Source organism: Pseudophryne corroboree, chromosome 1 (genome assembly GCF_028390025.1).
Source record: "Pseudophryne corroboree isolate aPseCor3 chromosome 1, aPseCor3.hap2, whole genome shotgun sequence".
NCBI classification, from domain to species: Eukaryota; Metazoa; Chordata; class Amphibia; order Anura; family Myobatrachidae; genus Pseudophryne; species Pseudophryne corroboree.
In genome coordinates, this window is record NC_086444.1 from 66,305,090 (window position 1) to 66,323,138 (window position 18,049).

General features: G+C 45.0%; 1 protein-coding gene across 2 annotated transcripts in view; it reads right to left on the bottom strand.

Moving 5' to 3' along the window:
* The window catches only part of LOC135055812 (acyl-coenzyme A amino acid N-acyltransferase 1-like), a 55,037-nt gene that overhangs the window by 3,054 nt on the left and 33,934 nt on the right, over positions 1–18,049 (bottom strand). The window contains exons 2-4 of one of the 2 annotated variants that reach the window (XM_063960289.1): positions 15,257–15,749; positions 14,584–14,786; positions 6,329–6,763 (exon numbers count right to left, since the gene is read on the bottom strand). In XM_063960289.1, coding sequence (XP_063816359.1) covers positions 6,401–6,763; positions 14,584–14,786; positions 15,257–15,719 — 1,029 coding nt within the window. In that variant the 5' untranslated portion in view covers positions 15,720–15,749 and the 3' untranslated portion in view covers positions 6,329–6,400. Of the gene's footprint in view, positions 1–6,328; positions 6,764–14,583; positions 14,787–15,256; positions 15,750–18,049 lie in introns of those variants that run through there. The other variant, XM_063960281.1, reaches the window with a different exon arrangement.

Sequence of the window (18,049 nt, forward strand, 5' to 3'; positions counted from 1 at the left end):
GAGTGGCGAGCGCTAACGCCCGGGGTCTTCCGTGTGTTGCAGCGTGACATGCAGACACAGCTGGCTCTGTTTGATGAAGGATTCCCAGGCCCTCATATAAGTAATCTTCTCCCAGTCCCCCACAATGCATGCTGCGTCCTCCAGGCTCCGGCGCACTCTCCAGAGTCTGGGGATGGAGCGGGGACAGCGCCTCTCCACGCTGTCCCTGGTTGCAGTCTTTACAGTGCTGGGGGGAATGCCACGGGCTGCCCGATCACTGTGGCCAGCAGTGATCAGGACACGCTGGGGGAGGAGCCGCAGGTACAGAGAGACCAGGAGGTCTCTCTGACATACTGTACTCATAAAGTGCAGCAGCCAAACAATTAAATAAAAACAAAATGACAAGGGGGACACACAACCTGTAGCGCTACCCGGCTATACTTCTATGTAGCGCTTTACAAATAGCAAGGTGTCAGAGCTATGTGGACACGCAGGGCGGCATGTTGCCGGCAGTCCTGCACCCACAGTGGACATGCGCTATGTGCCAGGCTGGCACACACCTAGTTACAGCACTGAATGATAATATAAACACGCTGCATTTTTTGGTGAAGAAAGATAATACAGGATATGAGGAAACTCTGTATAAAGCACTTACAACTCAGCTCAGACCTCCTCTCTCATCTCCAGGCTCCATATGGTGTTTGTGTGGGGGGAAACGGGATGCTGCTTCTGTCTGATCATCAGCGCACATTACTTCCCTCTCCTCCTCCACAGCAGCGGCTCCAATACTCACTTCTACACACCACACGGGGGAAGCCGCGCGCACGTGGGATGCCCAGCGCTGCATACTGTAAGATCTGCAGCACCACGCTCTAAAACATGGACGGGAGGGGGTGTTATGGTGGCGCCAGCGCTGCCTCATGTCATGTCTCACAACTAGAAGGAGCACTGAAGTCACAAATGGAAGACTCACTCACTCTGCCTCCCCAGCGCTGAAGCTCTCCTCACATAGACAGCCGGTCAACAGGGGTGGATGCAGACGGTGCGCACACGGGACAAATGCGCTGTGTGCAACGCACCGCCTGCCCACACCTAGCTAAGGCACTGTTAATAGTATATGTCTGGGAACTGCCGGAGTGTTGGATGTGAAAGCAGGGGGAGTTTGTGCTTGTTGGGTGCTTCACCTCCTGAAGTGATGGAAGTGAATGTAGTGTGGGGGAGTGTGTCTCTGGGTGCCAGATTTGGAGTAAGCATGGAGGTGGTAGGTGGGGGGTGTAGTGTCTGGGTGCTACTGGAGTGTTGGAAGTGAAAGTGGGTTAAGGGGAGTGTGTGTCAGTGACATGCAGTCAGGAGCCTCACCTGTCATACACCAGTATACTCCAGATTTTTGTACTATAAAAATTATTAGAATATTACAAAGATATGTATAATTTATATATATATATCTTTGTATTGTTCATATCATCTGTGTTATTATAATCTATATATAATCTATTATATTCTATAGTCAAAACTCACCACCAAATCATATACTGTGTGTGTAAATCTGGATCTGATACCAGTCAGTACCACACTGCTGTGTGTCTGGGTGCTGCTGGTATTTCAGTGTTGGCTGAATGTGAGCAGGGAAGGGCACCAACAACTATTTTGCCTCCGGGCTCCTGGTATAAACTTATGCCCCTGCATGTAGGCACCTGTTGTCCTAAGAGATGCCGTTGAGTATTTATTTCTAGCAAGGAAAGTCACAGTACGCAGATCAATGCCACATTTCACACCACAGCAGAGCCGGCCCTAACCAATATGATGCCCTAGGCAAGATTTTGGCTGGTGCCCCATAGCACCGCCGCTAGTTCTGCAGGAGATGTCTGGCATGAGTCAGCTGGCAGCTCTGCTAACGTCGGGCGCCTTTTGTTTATGAAAATGCATTTTATTTGCATTACTATGTGGCTAGGACGCACAAGCAGCTTCTGCTGATTAAAATGATATGCAGCATGCCTATATTCTGTGTGCGACTGCGGCTGTATCTACATATGAAATGCTACATTACAGTGATTTCCAGGAATACACTGCAACGTAGCATTTCGTATGCAGATACAGCCGCAGTCGCACACAGAATATAGGCATGCTGCATATCATTTTAATCAGCAGAAGCTGCTGGTGCCCCTAAGCATACCAAATGCCCTAGGCATTTGCCTAGTTTGCCTATGCCTAAGGCCGGCTCTGCACCACAGGCTCATAAAAGGAAATAGTACAAGAAATTGTTGTCTGTCTCATGGGACAGTCAAATGAAAATCCAGGCCTGGAATTTTTAGATTGACAACATCACACATACAGTACATTAGGACATCATAGTGACTCCCATCTGACTACTATATAGAGTGTATAAATTAGAGTAACCAGTTCTCCCAGCCCAATTAAGCATAAACTGTCACAATGCATGCTAAAATCATGTACAATTATAAGATGACTGCACATAAAGTGAGATAGCAATCTTCATGGACTGCATTTTTCATCAGTCCTAACATATTGTCTATATGGATGTCCCCAGATAACAATTGGCACCAGCAGCCATTTTGTAACCATGCTTAATTACCTATCAATACATAAGGCGACGGTGTAATGGGTTGGAGCTAATATGCCCAAAAGATAAGACCCATCCCACATGATAAACATGTGGTTCATTAGCCATTAACTAAATGAACGAATCCACGCTAGGCTCCATAAACTGTAAATGCATGTTTAATAATGTGTATTAAGTGGTTATATTTAATGCTCTAGGCGCAGTTGTAGAATTGCACATTTAAAATGCATGGGCGAAGCACTTAGGAGGAATGTGTAAGTTTTTATTTTAAAATGCATTGACATTTGGGGACAAATTGCCTTGGGACAGTCTCACCTAGGAATTGAGATGTTAATGACCTCTGATCAAGCTGTTTGTTTGAAATGCAGTTCAGGGGAGTATGCTTGTGTCTCTGTGTAACAGTTATAAAGAGACAAGCAGATGAACAGACAGTATTGTTTGGCTCTCAGAATTTCATGATGTTCCTAAAAAGTTGTTAAGATTCTGATTAAGCCAAACTGGTTTTAGTATAGATATGTGAAAGGGTAGATGCAATTGAAATTTGAGTTATATTAACATTTGTGAAAGGGACAGGAACATATTAATCAGATTTTGCTTGGGAGATGAGTGGGTTCGGTTCTCCGAGAGCCGTACCCCCCCGAACTTCACCTATTTTACACGGGTCCGAGGCAGCCTTGGATCTTCCCGCCTTGCTCGGTTAACCCGAACGCTGTCGTATTCTCGCGAGATTCGTATTCTATAGAAAGAGCTGCGCGTCGCCGCCATTTTCACTCGTGCATTGGAGATTAAACGGAGAGGACGTGGCTACGTTCTCTCCCTGAAAAGTTCCATATCTGTGCTCAGTGTGCTGCAAATATCTGTGCTCAGTGTGCTGCATTTTGGTGACCAACTGTATATAGTTGTACAGTACAGTAGGCCATTGCTGTATCTTGCAGCTCTGTGTGACTGCAAGTATCCATTCCATATCTGTGCTGCATTTTTGTGAGCAGTATATATAGTAGTACAGTGCAGCATTGTGGTGACCAGTATACTGCAGTACAATAGTCCAGTGCTGTTCTCGCTGCTCAGTGTCAGTTTTCCGTAGTATCATCAGTGCTCAGTAAAATCAGTCAGGCCCGGCGACAGGGGGGGTCAAAGGGGACACCCGTATGGGGCCCCAAGGATCAGGGGGGCCCCGAGCATCAGGGGCACAAGAAATGTGTAGGCAGCGCCTAAGAAAGCTGTGGCTCCCGTGCACTCCGGGACGCCCATACGTCAATTAACAGACAATTACTTCCCAATACAAACACCACCCCTGCCGCATACCCCATCACGTGGTCTGAGCTGGTCCCGTGCTGTGTTGCCAGCATCGCGGAGTCACTACGCATGAACCCGCGCCAGCCCGTCCCTGCTGCTGCCGCTGACTCCGAGGAGCTGAGCGGCACAGCACTGCCAAGCACACTGACTGGAAATATCAGACAGCAGCCGACTGCAGCTTTACCAATGTGATGTCCCTACAGACAAGGTCAGTCCCTCCTGGGTCCTTGCAGTCTCCCTCACCGTTGTGACAATCTGTGGGTCTGTGTCTATATATGTATGTTTGTTTGTGTCTGTGTACTATATGTACATGTAGGTGTGCTTCTGAAAGGATTTGACCTTATTTTCTTTAACCCTCGATGTGATGGCCTTACAGACGTCTGGAGTGTAAACTTTTAACCACAAGGTACATGCACAGACAAGCAGTTAAAATTCACACTGTTTATTATAAAGTTAACAAGAGTATATAAGACAATGCATATGGGTGGAACTGACAAGTGTAAAAGGGCTCATTGGCTTAGGGGTAGGTGCCTGGGTGGGGTACGTAGGGGTGGTTAATACTTGACATAACATAATTGGATATAGCAGTTGCCAGGCAGATGTTATATATGTTGCATCAGACGAAACTTAACAAAGGATCTTTTAGTAACACACAGAAGTAGAAAAAGCAGGTTTCATCTAGTAGAGAGCTGACCTTGGATGCCAGACCCACACAAGCCTGGTATCTGTATGAGAGACAAAGGCATCTAACACAGGGCAGCAGCATCCATTGCAAACACATAAGAGTTCATAAAGCATGTTTTAACCCTTCACTAGGGAAATAGAAATATTCACTTTTACACTGTAATTATTATAAGGAAACTGATCATATAAAAAGTAATATGTACAAAGACAGAAGAGGTAACCCTTCAATCCCCTCTTAGAATCATGATTATTATATGACATGATTCTTGAGTGAGGCTCCTTTCTTGTTTCTCCAGTTCTTGAGATATTGGACATAATCGTCGGGTCCCTTACTATCAGAGGAGGTGACAGGACTGGTGGTTATGTCATAATACATCAGGGCCTTATCAATGCCTTTGGAGGTAAGTTTCTTTCCACAGGGAATTACACAATAAACTATAATGCCTACAAGAATTAAAGTTACAAGTATGAATATGCTTATTTGCACAAGAGCCAGTTTCCAATTTTCAAACCATCCAAAATATTGGCTCCATGGGTTATCAATACCTGAATTTTTCTTAAGTTCTATGGATAAGGTTTCTAACTTGTTTATGGCTAAAGTAACCTTACCATTGGGACCAGTGTTGTCAGGAATATATGTACAACAGCCTTCCACCTTACTAATGTAAACACATGTACCGCCTTTTTCTGCTAGGATCATGTCAAGGGCCATTCTATTTTGGAATGTCATTTGGGAAGTGGCTTCTAGCTGTTCAGCTATACCTTTAAGAGCATCTTTGGTATCATTAACAAATCTTTGTTGATTATAATATATATAATTAATCCAGGCTACGTTTTTATTTACAGTTTCCCACATATGTAATAAATGTCGCCTAATGATCTAGTTTGGTTGACTAAAACAGTTGTTCTTTTATTTGCACAATACCCTGGTGGGAAGGTTTTTAAATTTCTCCCTGTTGTGGTGTTAGATGTATAACAAGTGTAGTTTCCAGGATATATGGTTATGGTGCTTCCTGGGTTGGGATTTTTTTGACAATATGGGATATTCCCTTTTCCACATTTCGCACTGACTGTCATTTGTTTTGGTGTCATTAAAAAGGCTGAAAAAAACAATTTTCTTGTTCTAGGGGTATATTAAGGGGCACTGTACCTAGGTGGGGCCTAGATTTGCCACAGACATAACAGTTGCTTTTATTGTGTTTGTTAGCACTATACTTCATCCATTCCAACCAAAAATTAATGTCAGAGAAACCAGTTTCAATAGCTAGGGTGTCTTCAAAGGTAGGGTTAGTAATAGCCACCATATCTTTAAAAGTGGCAATATGGGGCTTTAAAGGTTTGTTTTGGGGAGCAATTTTAGGCTGGTATTTTGGGTTTTTATACATATCCCATAAATAAAACATTTGCCTTGCACTATAATACCCTGCTTGCCACCATATACCAAGTACATAAGTCTCATTGTCGCTTCTGCTAGGGTTCACTATGTTTAGTCTAAACCTGTATGAATTTGGGCCTTCATCCATCTTATGAATGGATAGTCTAGAAAGTAGGGGTACTCCATATTTGCTCCATCTATTCTTTGCAAACGATGGGCCATATTTCCAATCTACTCCTGTATTCCACCCCACAGCTTCCCAGGAATTACAATTAGATCCATAATATCTATTGTCATAGTACCATTCGTCAGTAACACAAATATATACTGTATCAGACATTCCTGATTTCCTCCTTTGTTGTATATAATATTTGTCATCAGCAATTTTGGGGAACATAAAATAGTCAAGGATATATGTGGCTACGTGTGTATTGGAGGAATTGTACCACAAGGTGGGGATCCCATTAGTCTGTGTAATATCAACCTCACATATTGTGTGGTGAGTGAGGGCCAGTAGGGCTATCAAGGTAGTCCCCAGGATAAAGATAGGGGACAGGTTCCTCATCTTCTTCTGTTCTTCTTTCTTCGCTAGGTGGGAGGTCAGGGCTGTCTGCCCCGGTTCGTACCTCACTGGAATCACTTGCTTCCCTCTCTAGGTCTGGTCTAGGAACCTTTTTTTTTACTCGGGATGCATGGATCCAGGTAGGACTTTCCTCTGTCAGGACTGCTGTTCGGGTAACTGCTACGACCTCTGTCTCTGGACCATAGGTGAAGTCTCCTGGGCTCTTGTTCCTGGGGAGCACCTTCACCACGACTCTGTCTCCGACTTTAAAGGGGTGTGTAGGTTCCTGTGGATTCAAAAGGGTTTTTACAAACAACCTCATGTTCAATTTCATTCAGTTTTGTTATCAGGGACCTGACATACTCTTCTCTGATAAGTTCTAGATCTCCCTCCTGTATTACTAATGGTTTCTTAGCCCAAGGTGTGGGAAAAGGCCTGCCCATTAGTATTTTAAATGGGGAGTAACCTAGAGTTTTCTGTGGGGTATTCAAGATGCTGGTGTTTAGCTTTATTAGGGTTGTTCCTGAGGCAAGTGATGCATCTGCTAACATACTGGTCCACAAGTGATTTGGCATTAGTAACATAAAAATCACTGGTTAGTAGGAGGAGTGTTGTGGCTTCACCACGGTGACCAACACCACGGCACTGGGCAACGAGCAAAGGGGCACTGGACTGGGGTATACAGGGTTTCCCCTCTTTGCAGATTAATCCTGATTTAGGATTTTTTCTGCAGAATTGGGTAAGTCCAGTCGGAGAGATCAGCATTAGTCGCAGCAGCTTGAAGTTGAGTGAGCAGATGGACGTTGTCAAGGGAGGGACATGCTCCAGTGAGCGCAATGAGCTCTGCAGCTTGCGCGGACCGACAAGGCATTGGTAGGGTCTCCAACACAGTATCAGGGAGGGTGACAATGGCATAGCCAGCCTGGTATGTATTGTCATTGGGCCTACTACAGGAGTCGTCAACAAAAACAATGTCTGTGCCTGGTATGGGAACGGGAGACATGTCAAGTCTGGGAGAAGTTTCAGCTTCAATGGAAGCAGCACAGTCATGTAGGTCGGGTGGTTCATCCTCGGGACCTTTCAAGCCTAAAAGGGCATTGAGAATGGGTGCAGGGCCAGAAGAACCAGCAGTGCACTTAATGGTAAGGGTAGGGTTACTCAAAAGGAGTACTTCATATCCACTAAGGCGTTGTGCTGACATGTGCTGTGTGTAAGCCTTTAAGTATTGCCAGGACATCATGTGTGGTGTGGAGTACTGTGATGTGGCCTAAAGTGAGGGTAGTGGCCATTTCTGCAACCATTGCACAGGCTGCCAAAGCCCTGAGGCAGGCAGGCATACCTTGCACAGACACTGGCATGACTTTGGAAAAAAAAAAAAAAAAAATGCCACGGGGCGCAACTTCCCTCCATGAAACTGTGTGAGCACCCCCGCCATGGTTTTACAATTGTCCCTTGCATATAGATGGAAAGGTAGTACATAACTGGGGAGGCCAAGTGCCGGACTTTTCATCAACATACATTTTAAACTTTCATATGCAGTTAACATTTCTTGTGACCATTGTACAGTTTTAGGTTTGTCCTTCAGTGTGGCTTGTCTCAAAATGTTATCACAATAAGAGCAATCAGATATCCACTGTCTGCAGTAATTTACCATACCCAGGAAGGACAGTAGTTCCTTCTGGGTAGTTGGGGTGACCAGGCCCAATACAGACTGCATGCATTGTGGACTGACTTTTCTCTCTCCCTGAGTGAGCACAAAACCTAAGTAATCAACATGCTTTTTACACCATTGCATTTTTATTTTGGACACCTTGTGTCCACATTCACAAAGCCAGTTTAGTAATGAAACACCATCCTCTCGGCAGGCCTCCTCAGTTTTACTACAGAGCAGCAGATCATCTGCATACTGTAGCAGGACTGAACCATGGTGAGGTTGCCAGGGCCTCAATGTGGCCTGGAGACAACAGGTGCGTCAATAATCTGCACCAGGTAAGTTGTTTACCCTCAAAAGAAAAGGCAAAAGTAATTGTGTCTGTGAATCTACAGGTATGCTGAAAAAAAGGCATTCTTCAACACTCAGAAAATCTGTAAGAGAAGAACGCAGCATCTGTAGGGATTGCAGAAATGAGTGAGTTTACATCTGGAACAATTGGTGCAATTGGGACAATTAACTGATTGATCGCTCTGAGATCCTGTACAAATCCCATACTACCATCAGCTTTGGCAACAGGGTTCACAGGAGTACAGTATGGTGATACAATATGTCTGAGATACCCTGTTGTAAGAATTGCTGTATCATGGGGCGGAGACCTTCTATCTTTTCTGGTGAGAGGGGGTATTGCATAAGTCAGAACACAAAACACTGGCTGCTGCACCGCTGTCCACTAAAAAGGGAATTTTACTTCCATTTATAATAAGTGGCAGCAGAGGTGAATCTCACTATGACGGGAGAGTTGAATAAAGGCTGGGATACCCTCCTCCGGGCCCCGTCAGTGCGCGGGGTCTTTGGAATGTTCCCTGACTGCGGGGTTGGTTCTGTCTGTCAAAGCGTCTGGAGCTCTGATAGTTATGAGTGGGCGCAGGTTTCTTTTTACAAGCTACAGCGACAGGCAAAAAAACACAGGCAAAAAAAACTTCCTTCATATGTGTATAGCTGCGTCCTTTGCAAGTTTTGCGTAAATAAGATATACAGCCATCGAGGGTAATGGTGGGCTTGGGACAGTGTTTTACTATTATCTAAACTCTGGGTTATTGGTGCGTTAGGGATAGAGCTAGTGGACGCACCCTCCAGCAGTGAAGTTGGAAGCGATCCCATTTAGTGTGAAAGGGTTACTGCTGCCAAGAGATTTGTGTCTCTGAGCGCAGGATACATTGGAATGCAAAAGGGGGGGGGGGCGAGAGGGATTTCAAAGACTTACAATTCCTCTGCAGCTTCGCTTCTGTGCTATTGGAAACTGACATTTTTTCTTAAATCTCCATATAGAAAAGGTAATTACTGCCTTCCCGTAGGAATGGGTCCCGTCCTGCTTTCTCTGTCCATCCCGCTAAATTATCCACCCATGGGTTAACTAAATAATACTCTGAGGTAGAGTTACGGGCAACATACATCCTGCATGTCTCACCAGGGAGGGGCGGGGGATATGCAGTTTTTTTTTACTCTGACTAGAGCCCATTGTCAGACAGTAATATAAATCAACAGTACAACTTTTAAAAGAAAATTATCTAAAATATACGACACTCTACTTATACATAGGTCCCTCCCATAGTAAAAATGCAATCTACACCAGCTTTCTACGCAATTTCCACAACAACCCACAACAACTGTCTATGCAATATCACAACAAAAATGCAGTTTACAAAAAAAAACCTTCTATGCAATTTCACAACAAAAAGACTTTCTATGAAATTTCACAACAAAAAAATGCAATTTACAAAAACTTTCTATGCATGCATTAGCTAACACCAGTTAATTAGTCATTGACAATATCACAATATTATCTGTATAATGAGAACATGAAATCTTTTGACGGGTACGCTTACCTTCGTACAAGATGTCAGAAAAAATACAGCGTTTTAGACAGGAAGCAAGAAAAGTGTTTGAGTAAAGATATCTGGCAGACGAAAACTTACCAGCCGTCTGGACCAAATATAAGAACTTATCTCACTACAAACATACAAAAATATATAGGCGATCAAATCGGGGTATTCTCTACGTTACGTATAGACTCCCAGGTCTATTTTAAGTATCCCAGATACTAACGTCTTTGGAGAAGTGCGCTCGGACCCCTGGTCCCTTCTCAGACGTATCTTTAAGTCCCAGACATTAAAGATTCTATGGTATCCCTGATACCTGTTTTAAAAACTTCGTAATATTAAGTCCCGGACTTAAATATTACCTTGTCACGTGTTCCCGGAACACTGACACGGATTCAGCTTCAGTGTATGACCGCAATCCCGCATAGCAAAGACAGACAATAAATCTTCTATCTTTATTATTCGGGGACGATCACTGAATCCCGGACATAACCCCCAGCTGAAAGGATTTGACCTTATTTTCTTTAACCCTCGATGTGATGGCCTTACAGACGTCTGGAGTGTAAACTTTTAACCACAAGGTACATGCACAGACAAGCAGTTAAAATTCACACTGTTTATTATAAAGTTAACAAGAGTATATAAGACAATGCATATGGGTGGAACTGACAAGTGTAAAAGGGCTCATTGGCTTAGGGGTAGGTGCCTGGGTGGGGTACGTAGGGGTGGTTAATACTTGACATAACATAATTGGATATAGCAGTTGCCAGGCAGATGTTATATATGTTGCATCAGACGAAACTTAACAAAGGATCTTTTAGTAACACACAGAAGTAGAAAAAGCAGGTTTCATCTAGTAGAGAGCTGACCTTGGATGCCAGACCCACACAAGCCTGGTATCTGTATGAGAGACAAAGGCATCTAACACAGGGCAGCAGCATCCATTGCAAACACATAAGAGTTCATAAAGCATGTTTTAACCCTTCACTAGGGAAATAGAAATATTCACTTTTACACTGTAATTATTATAAGGAAACTGATCATATAAAAAGTAATATGTACAAAGACAGAAGAGGTAACCCTTCAGCTTCCCTGGTACATTCAGCGCAAGAGCCTATAGCAAAGAAAAAAACGGTCTTTTCTTTGCTATAGGCTCTTGCGCTGAATGTACCAGGGAGGTTTATATTTTTTTGTTTCGATTGTATATGTTAAATGTGGTGACATTTATTTCTAAACCTCTAGGCACTGCAGCAGCAATGCGCCATTTGGGTATACTTTCCTTCCATTTTTTGATATCATGTATGTGTGCTTATATATGTATGTTTGTTGTATATGTGTATGTGTATGTATATGTGTGCGTGTGTATGTATATACTGTATATTTATATATATATATATATATATATATATATATATATACACACATTTATATTGAGGGGAAGAGTTGAGGGGGTAGGGGGCCCCCAGAGATATCAGTGTATGGGGCCCCAAGATTTCTGTTGCCGGCCCTGAAATCAGTGCTCAGTATAATCAGTGATTGAGCAGTATAATCAGTGCGCTGTTAGACGTGCGCCCGTTTTCCGCCATTAGTGCATTGGAATTTAGACAATTGATGAAGTTATTGTGTCCCCCGTACAAAATCCCATCTAGATTCCACTTCACTAGGCAGGCGATAGCGAGATTTTACCAATTAATATCAGTGATTTATAATTAATTACAGTGATCTAGCCAAATGATTCCTGTGATTTTGTCATGTTCTTCCAGTGATTTGGACCAATAATACCATTGATTAGAACAAATAATTCCTGTGATTGTCATTTTCTTCCAGTGATTTGGACCAATAATACCATTGATTAGAACAAATAGTTCCTGTGATATTGAGGTGTTTGTGTCGCTTAGCTTAGCCATCCAGCAACCACAGTGCAACTCTTTTTCTCTTTTCTTTGCATCATGTGCTGTTTGGGGCCAATTTTTTTAAGTGCCATCCTGTCTGACACTGCAGTGCCATTCCTAGATGGGCCAGGTGTTTGTGCCGCCCTCTTGGGTCGCTTAGCTTAGTCATCCAGCGACCTCGGTACAAATTTTAGGACTAAAAATAATATTGTGAGGTGTGAGGTGTTCAGAATAGACTGGGAATGAGTGGAAATTATGGTTATTGAGGTTAATAATACTACAGGATCAAAATTACCCCCAAATTCTATCATTTAAGCTGTTTTTGAAAAAAAACACCCGAATCCAAAACACACCTGAATCCGACAAAAAATTTTCCGGGAGGTTTTGCCAAAATGCGTCCGAATCCAAAACACGCCCGCGGAACCGAATCCAAAACCAAAACCCGAAAAATTTCCGGTGCACATCTCTAGTTTATATATGAACTAGAGCAGGAAATTGCTTTATCTAGTGATTTAACTCTTTTGAAATGTAATCTGTATTTATATTTTGTGAGATAGCCTGATTGGTTAAATAGACCCATGGTGGAACTACCCCCTGTAGTATTGTGTGTTGGAGTAAGATAAAAAGGAGGTCTATGAGACCTGTGTGTGTACATCTTCTGTGACATCTTGAGATGTGGAACTGCTGTAACATTGTTTGCTGCATCCCCCTGGCAAAAGGGAAGGATCTTTTTTAAGACTTATTTTAAGCAAATAAATATCATTGCCTCAAGACGATTGCCTTCATCTTGTGACCAACAGGAATGCGGCAAACTCAGTCTCATTCTCCGCTTGTCCTGGTTTGAGCCCAGAGTCTCCAAGCTCTGCCTTCTGCCAGCTACCATGCCTGGCCTGGCCCAGGTCAGCGACCAGGGGGAGGTCAACTGATGCCAGTCAGGAGGTGTGTCAGCAGCGTGTCGATGCATACACAACAGCAAATGGTACAGGTGCCGGTGGTAGAATCCTGAGCAGAAACGTGGTTCCAGGTGCCAGATGGTAGGATCTTGGTGGTGGCAACAAAATACCCGCTTACTGCGTAGTGGGTGGAGTCAGTAACAGGCGGTACTGATGGTAAGAGGAAGTCTTCTATTAGCCAGGTCCCGTGTGACCCAAAACCCAATCTGTGATCGATGGGCGTATGCAGCGATGGCACGTCCAGTCACACTGTATATATTCCAAGGACCTCGAATGACCAGGATAAACTTGATTTAAGTAGGTGCACAAGTTTATTTTATAAAAATCAACAAATTACATGAATATACGTAAAATCAAATACATAAAAAGGATAATCATATGCTTTCATCTGCCCCAGGCTGAAGAGGAGAACTGAACTGAAATTAATCAAGCAGGTTTCTCCATCTCTATGTTATGAAGTCAGAGCTGGTTGGTGAGAGCAGAAGAAAGCCTCTGATGAAGCAAAATAGGCCAGCCATGAAACAAAAGTTTGCCAGATATTTGTGATCTCACAGTGTACTTATCTTAACGCTCTCAGACAGTGTATGAAATGCTTGAGATGTTTACTCCAATCAGCAGAGGAAGTGTCCTCGAGACGCTGTGTGGAGGACCAACATTATTTGTGTTTCAGCAGTAGCATGGCTCTGCAAACTTGATGGACTGTTTATATGTCCTCCCTACACCGTGGTGGGCATGTGGGTCCAGCAGACTGTGGATGAGAGTCCCATTTAGCACCCACATATGATGAGAGGCTCAGCTATAACCCCCTTACCACACATGTTCATCATACATGTGCATTTTATGGTGATGGTAGCGGAATCCCAGCTCTTGGGATGCTGGCAGTCAAAACACAGACTTTGGCATTCCGATGTGCAGAATCCCAGCACCATATAGGTAAGCAGTCTAACCTGCTCAGTCTACCCCCCCCTCACCCCAACCTTAACTCTCCCTCCCCCGCAGCCTCCCCCTTACCCTCCACATTGTTGCCTAATCCTCCCACTTTAGTGCCTAACCCTCCCTCACTGCAGCCTAACCATAAGCTTCCCCCGCTGTAGCCTAAACCAAACACACCCCAACAAGCAGCCTGACCCTAAACTGCCCCAGCACACTTCAGATCTGAATACCGGCAGTCTGGATTCCGGCATTGTGATCCATGCCGGGATCCCCGGGTGAGTCTTCTGACCAGTGTCGGGATTCCGGCATCGGTATTCTAAATGCTGGCATTCTGACCGGATCACCATTTTATGTATAGTCATGCGATACTTAGCTGATTTTTTATTAAATCGAATTGTGCACCTTCTTAAATCAAGTTTGTCCAAGCCACTGGGAGTTCTTGGAATATATATGAATGTCTTTTGGGCATATTAACGACAACCCATTACACGGTCACCTTATGTATTGATCCTTGTTCTGGAAGTCTGTGTTTCCTTCTATTAATGTAATTGGGGGCTGCTCTAGTCCCATTTTTTGCACAATATATGGTGCCTTTTGCCTTTGGTTTACAGTCCCAATTACCTGTCACAATCTCAACATGTGACAAGTAACTTATTACTAACGCAGGATGCTGACTACCCTGTAAGTGGACAGCACTAAATTCTTCCTATATGTGTTTTGGAATGCAGACTAGTGTTACATAATAAAGAAGTAAAATAAATATTCTGACATAAAGGAATAATCATGAAACTTACTTTTGGATGACTTTGCAGATACTGAGCCGCTTCTTCAAAATATGTTAGATCTACATGAAAGAGAGACTGTGGAAGATCCTCATAAGCAAAATAAGCCAACGCAAGAGCGGCAAAGCCACGGCTGGCAAGGAGACTGCTTCGGAATTCTGTAAGACCTCCAATGCCACCAAACATGTCAACCACTCCCAGGAATGGACCTTCGCCTATAACATAAGGACACAATTACTCAACAATGTTTCTTCATTCCAATTAGCTAGCTATGTTACGTGCTAAACCACTATCAATCAGAATGCAGCCAATCAGTTCTCTAGGATTTAGTGACATCACTGAGGTGTGACATCTCTTTAGGCTGGAGATGTCTGTAGCCTTTTGCTGGTGTCTGCTGAGCATTATGGGGGACCCCACAGTCAGTTGTAATTATAAGGAAACCAAACGAAATAGACTTCCTTGTACTGCCTTGTAATTCTACTTCTTTACACAAGTAACCATGCAGTAAATGTTTGTTGCCTAGCTATAAGCTTGTTGACATGTATTACCACACCAGTAACAGGATAGGTAAAACCCCAACTCATCCAGGAAGGTGCAGGAACCAAACCTACATGACCAAGCAGTGACTTGTAGCCGGCATTATCAGACTTAACCGCTACTACAATTAAGTGGTTTATTTGCCTACCTGGTGGGAGGAAGAGCGCTCCTCTGACTCGGCCTTCTCTTATCTGCAGTCTCTGTACCCCAGGACTCACGTACCATCTTTCTATGATTTTACTGACACCGGGTGTTTCTTCAGGCAGTAGGCTTATCACCTGGTAAGGATACAGCTCCAGGTGAATATACCAGGGACTTCCCATCACATCACGTTTTATCAGTCTGAAGAATTGGATGGATGGCTTCAGAGACCAGAACAGACCCATAGGATAAACCCCTTCAAAATCTCCACCAATCGCTGGTGAGCTTTCCAGGTTTACTTTCCCCTCCATATCACTCCTATAGAAAGCTCTGGAGGAAAATATCTGCCCTTTCTCATCCTCCAGCCATGCTCTCAGGGTGATGGTCTGCTGTGGTGGGAGGCCCCAGGCCTGGATCTTCACTGGCTCATCCACTAGCGAGCTCCCCGGCGAAACTGCGAGGCCAATCATATCTCAAGGTCCAGAGAAGGCGGGATTAATCTTAAGTGAGAGACGGGAGAAAAATAATGTTACCTGACTAAATACAGTACAGTGCAGAGTAAAAGTTTATGAACCCTTTAATATTACAGGTTTTGTTGAAGGAATTGTAGCTAAAATAAGATTGCATTTTTAATTTAAAATGTAATAATACTAGCAACATGAATACAATAAATACTACATTTCCATGTAGGAAAGAGGGACCCTTGGCGCGGCGTAACCCCGCCAGGAAAAGGGGACGTGGCCTATGGAAAGGGGGCATGGCTTCGCGGTAGTGCCGCGATCGCGAGCCACGCCCTCGGTTTTCATCACTGAGGGGGCATGGCCAACGCTCTGTGAGCTGCTGGCATGCCCTCTCTCTGCACTGAATCGACGCTGTGCGCATGCGCACAACGTCTATTCGCTGCTGCTCTGCTAAATAGGGCAGCGGGTGACAGAGCCTCCAAACTGCCCCCCCTTCCCACCACGGGACACTGCGGCCCGTGGGTGGGACAGCGGGACTGTCCCGCGAAAATCGGGACAGTTTGGGAGGTATGTAGTAGCACACTACATATTACACAGCCCCTCCCATATTACATCCAGTGCACATTACACGGGTGGTCTTCAGTATGCCGACTGACGGGATCCCGGCGCACAGTATACCGGCGCCGGGATCCCGACAGCCGGCATACCGACACTTATTCTCCCTCGTGCCCGTAGAGTGGCGAGCGCAGCCAGCCCGCAAGGGGCTCATTTGCGCTCGCCACACTGTCGGTAAGCCGGCGGTCGGGCTCCCGGCGCCGGTATGCTGGTCGCCGGGAGCCCGACCGCCGGCATATCGTAGTGAACCTCATTACACTACATTTTACACAGCCCCCCCTATATTACACAGTAGCACACTACATATTACACAGCCCCTACCATAATACACCCGGTAGCAAACTATATATTACACACAGTAACCCCCCCCACCCCCAATACTACACCCAGACTCAGTTTAGAAAATGTGCCGGAGGAGCCGGTCACAGCTAGGGGAGCTCCTAGGAGTTTTTCTTAGTTTTTTTATTTTAAAAGAGTTTTTAGGTTACAGGGAGGCTGCTGGCAACAGCCTCCCTGCTTCGTGGGACTTAGGGGGGGAGTAGGAACCAACTCTAGAAATTAATGGTTCTCTATCTCCGCTGACAGGACACTGAGCCCCTGAGGGTGCTGATCGCAAGCCCACGAGGCGACCGCTCACTCCCGCAGCACGGCCGCCACCCCCTAACAGAGCCAGAAGAAAGGTGAGTGGTGAGTACAGCGCCGGCGGCCCGATAAGCGGGTCGCCGGTGGGAATGGTGGCACAAGGGTGGGAGCGCAACTCTGACAGGCTGCGCTCCAGTGCAGGCTCAGTAACACTTGGTGTGTGCGCTTGAGGGGCGTCCTGAGTCAGCGCTATTACCCTACACTGGTCAGATCAACTAACGGGCTAATCCCGCTGTTAGCAGCCACACCTCAGGCCAGTATAATATAACAAGTGCGGGAAGCCACGCTCCATTACAGGGGGCGGGGCTTCCCCTCAGAGCGGATCCAGCACTCACCAGCCCCATTTTCTCCCTGCAGATCAGAGGATCAGAACGCTGACAGGGAGCGCTGCCCTCTACATAACTCCAGCAATACCTCTGCGGTACCAGGGTGTTATAGACAGGGGGGGGGGGGGGAGTGAGTTGGTTGTGTTAAGTGAACCTATTAAAGGTTAGAAAACCGGCGCTGGGCTTTTAACATAATAATTGCCTGCAGTGGCGCTGTGTGGCTGGCTCCTTATATTCTGTGGCTCTCTGAAGGTGCTCTGTGGGGAAACCGTGTCTGACATTTTCCTGTGTGTATGTGTGTGTGAGTGTGTGTGTGTGTGTGTGTGTGTGTGTGTAAGTGTGTATCTCACATTACCATGTCCAAGGACTCTGTATCCTGTGCTGCAGAGTGTGTATCCTGAAGAGTCTCTTCCATGTACTCAAGACTGCAATATGCTTACTCAGCCTTCTGAATCTGAGCCAGCATGGGTGGATTCTTTAAGGGGAATGATATCCCAAATTTCAACAAGGATGTCACATAATGAGAAAGAAGCAGTTTATGAAAAAAATCTGTGGAGGGTTTGACATATGCAGCCCCCACTGCGTCGTCTAAGACCCCCCCCCCCCCCCTACATACCCACAAAAACGTACACTTGCCCAGATAATGCAAGTCGACACTGATACCGACTCAGATACAGGGGACGGTGATGGGGATATGTAGGGGGGGCGGGGGATCACTTGCTAAAGGGGTGCAGCTAATGATTGGAGCCATTAGGG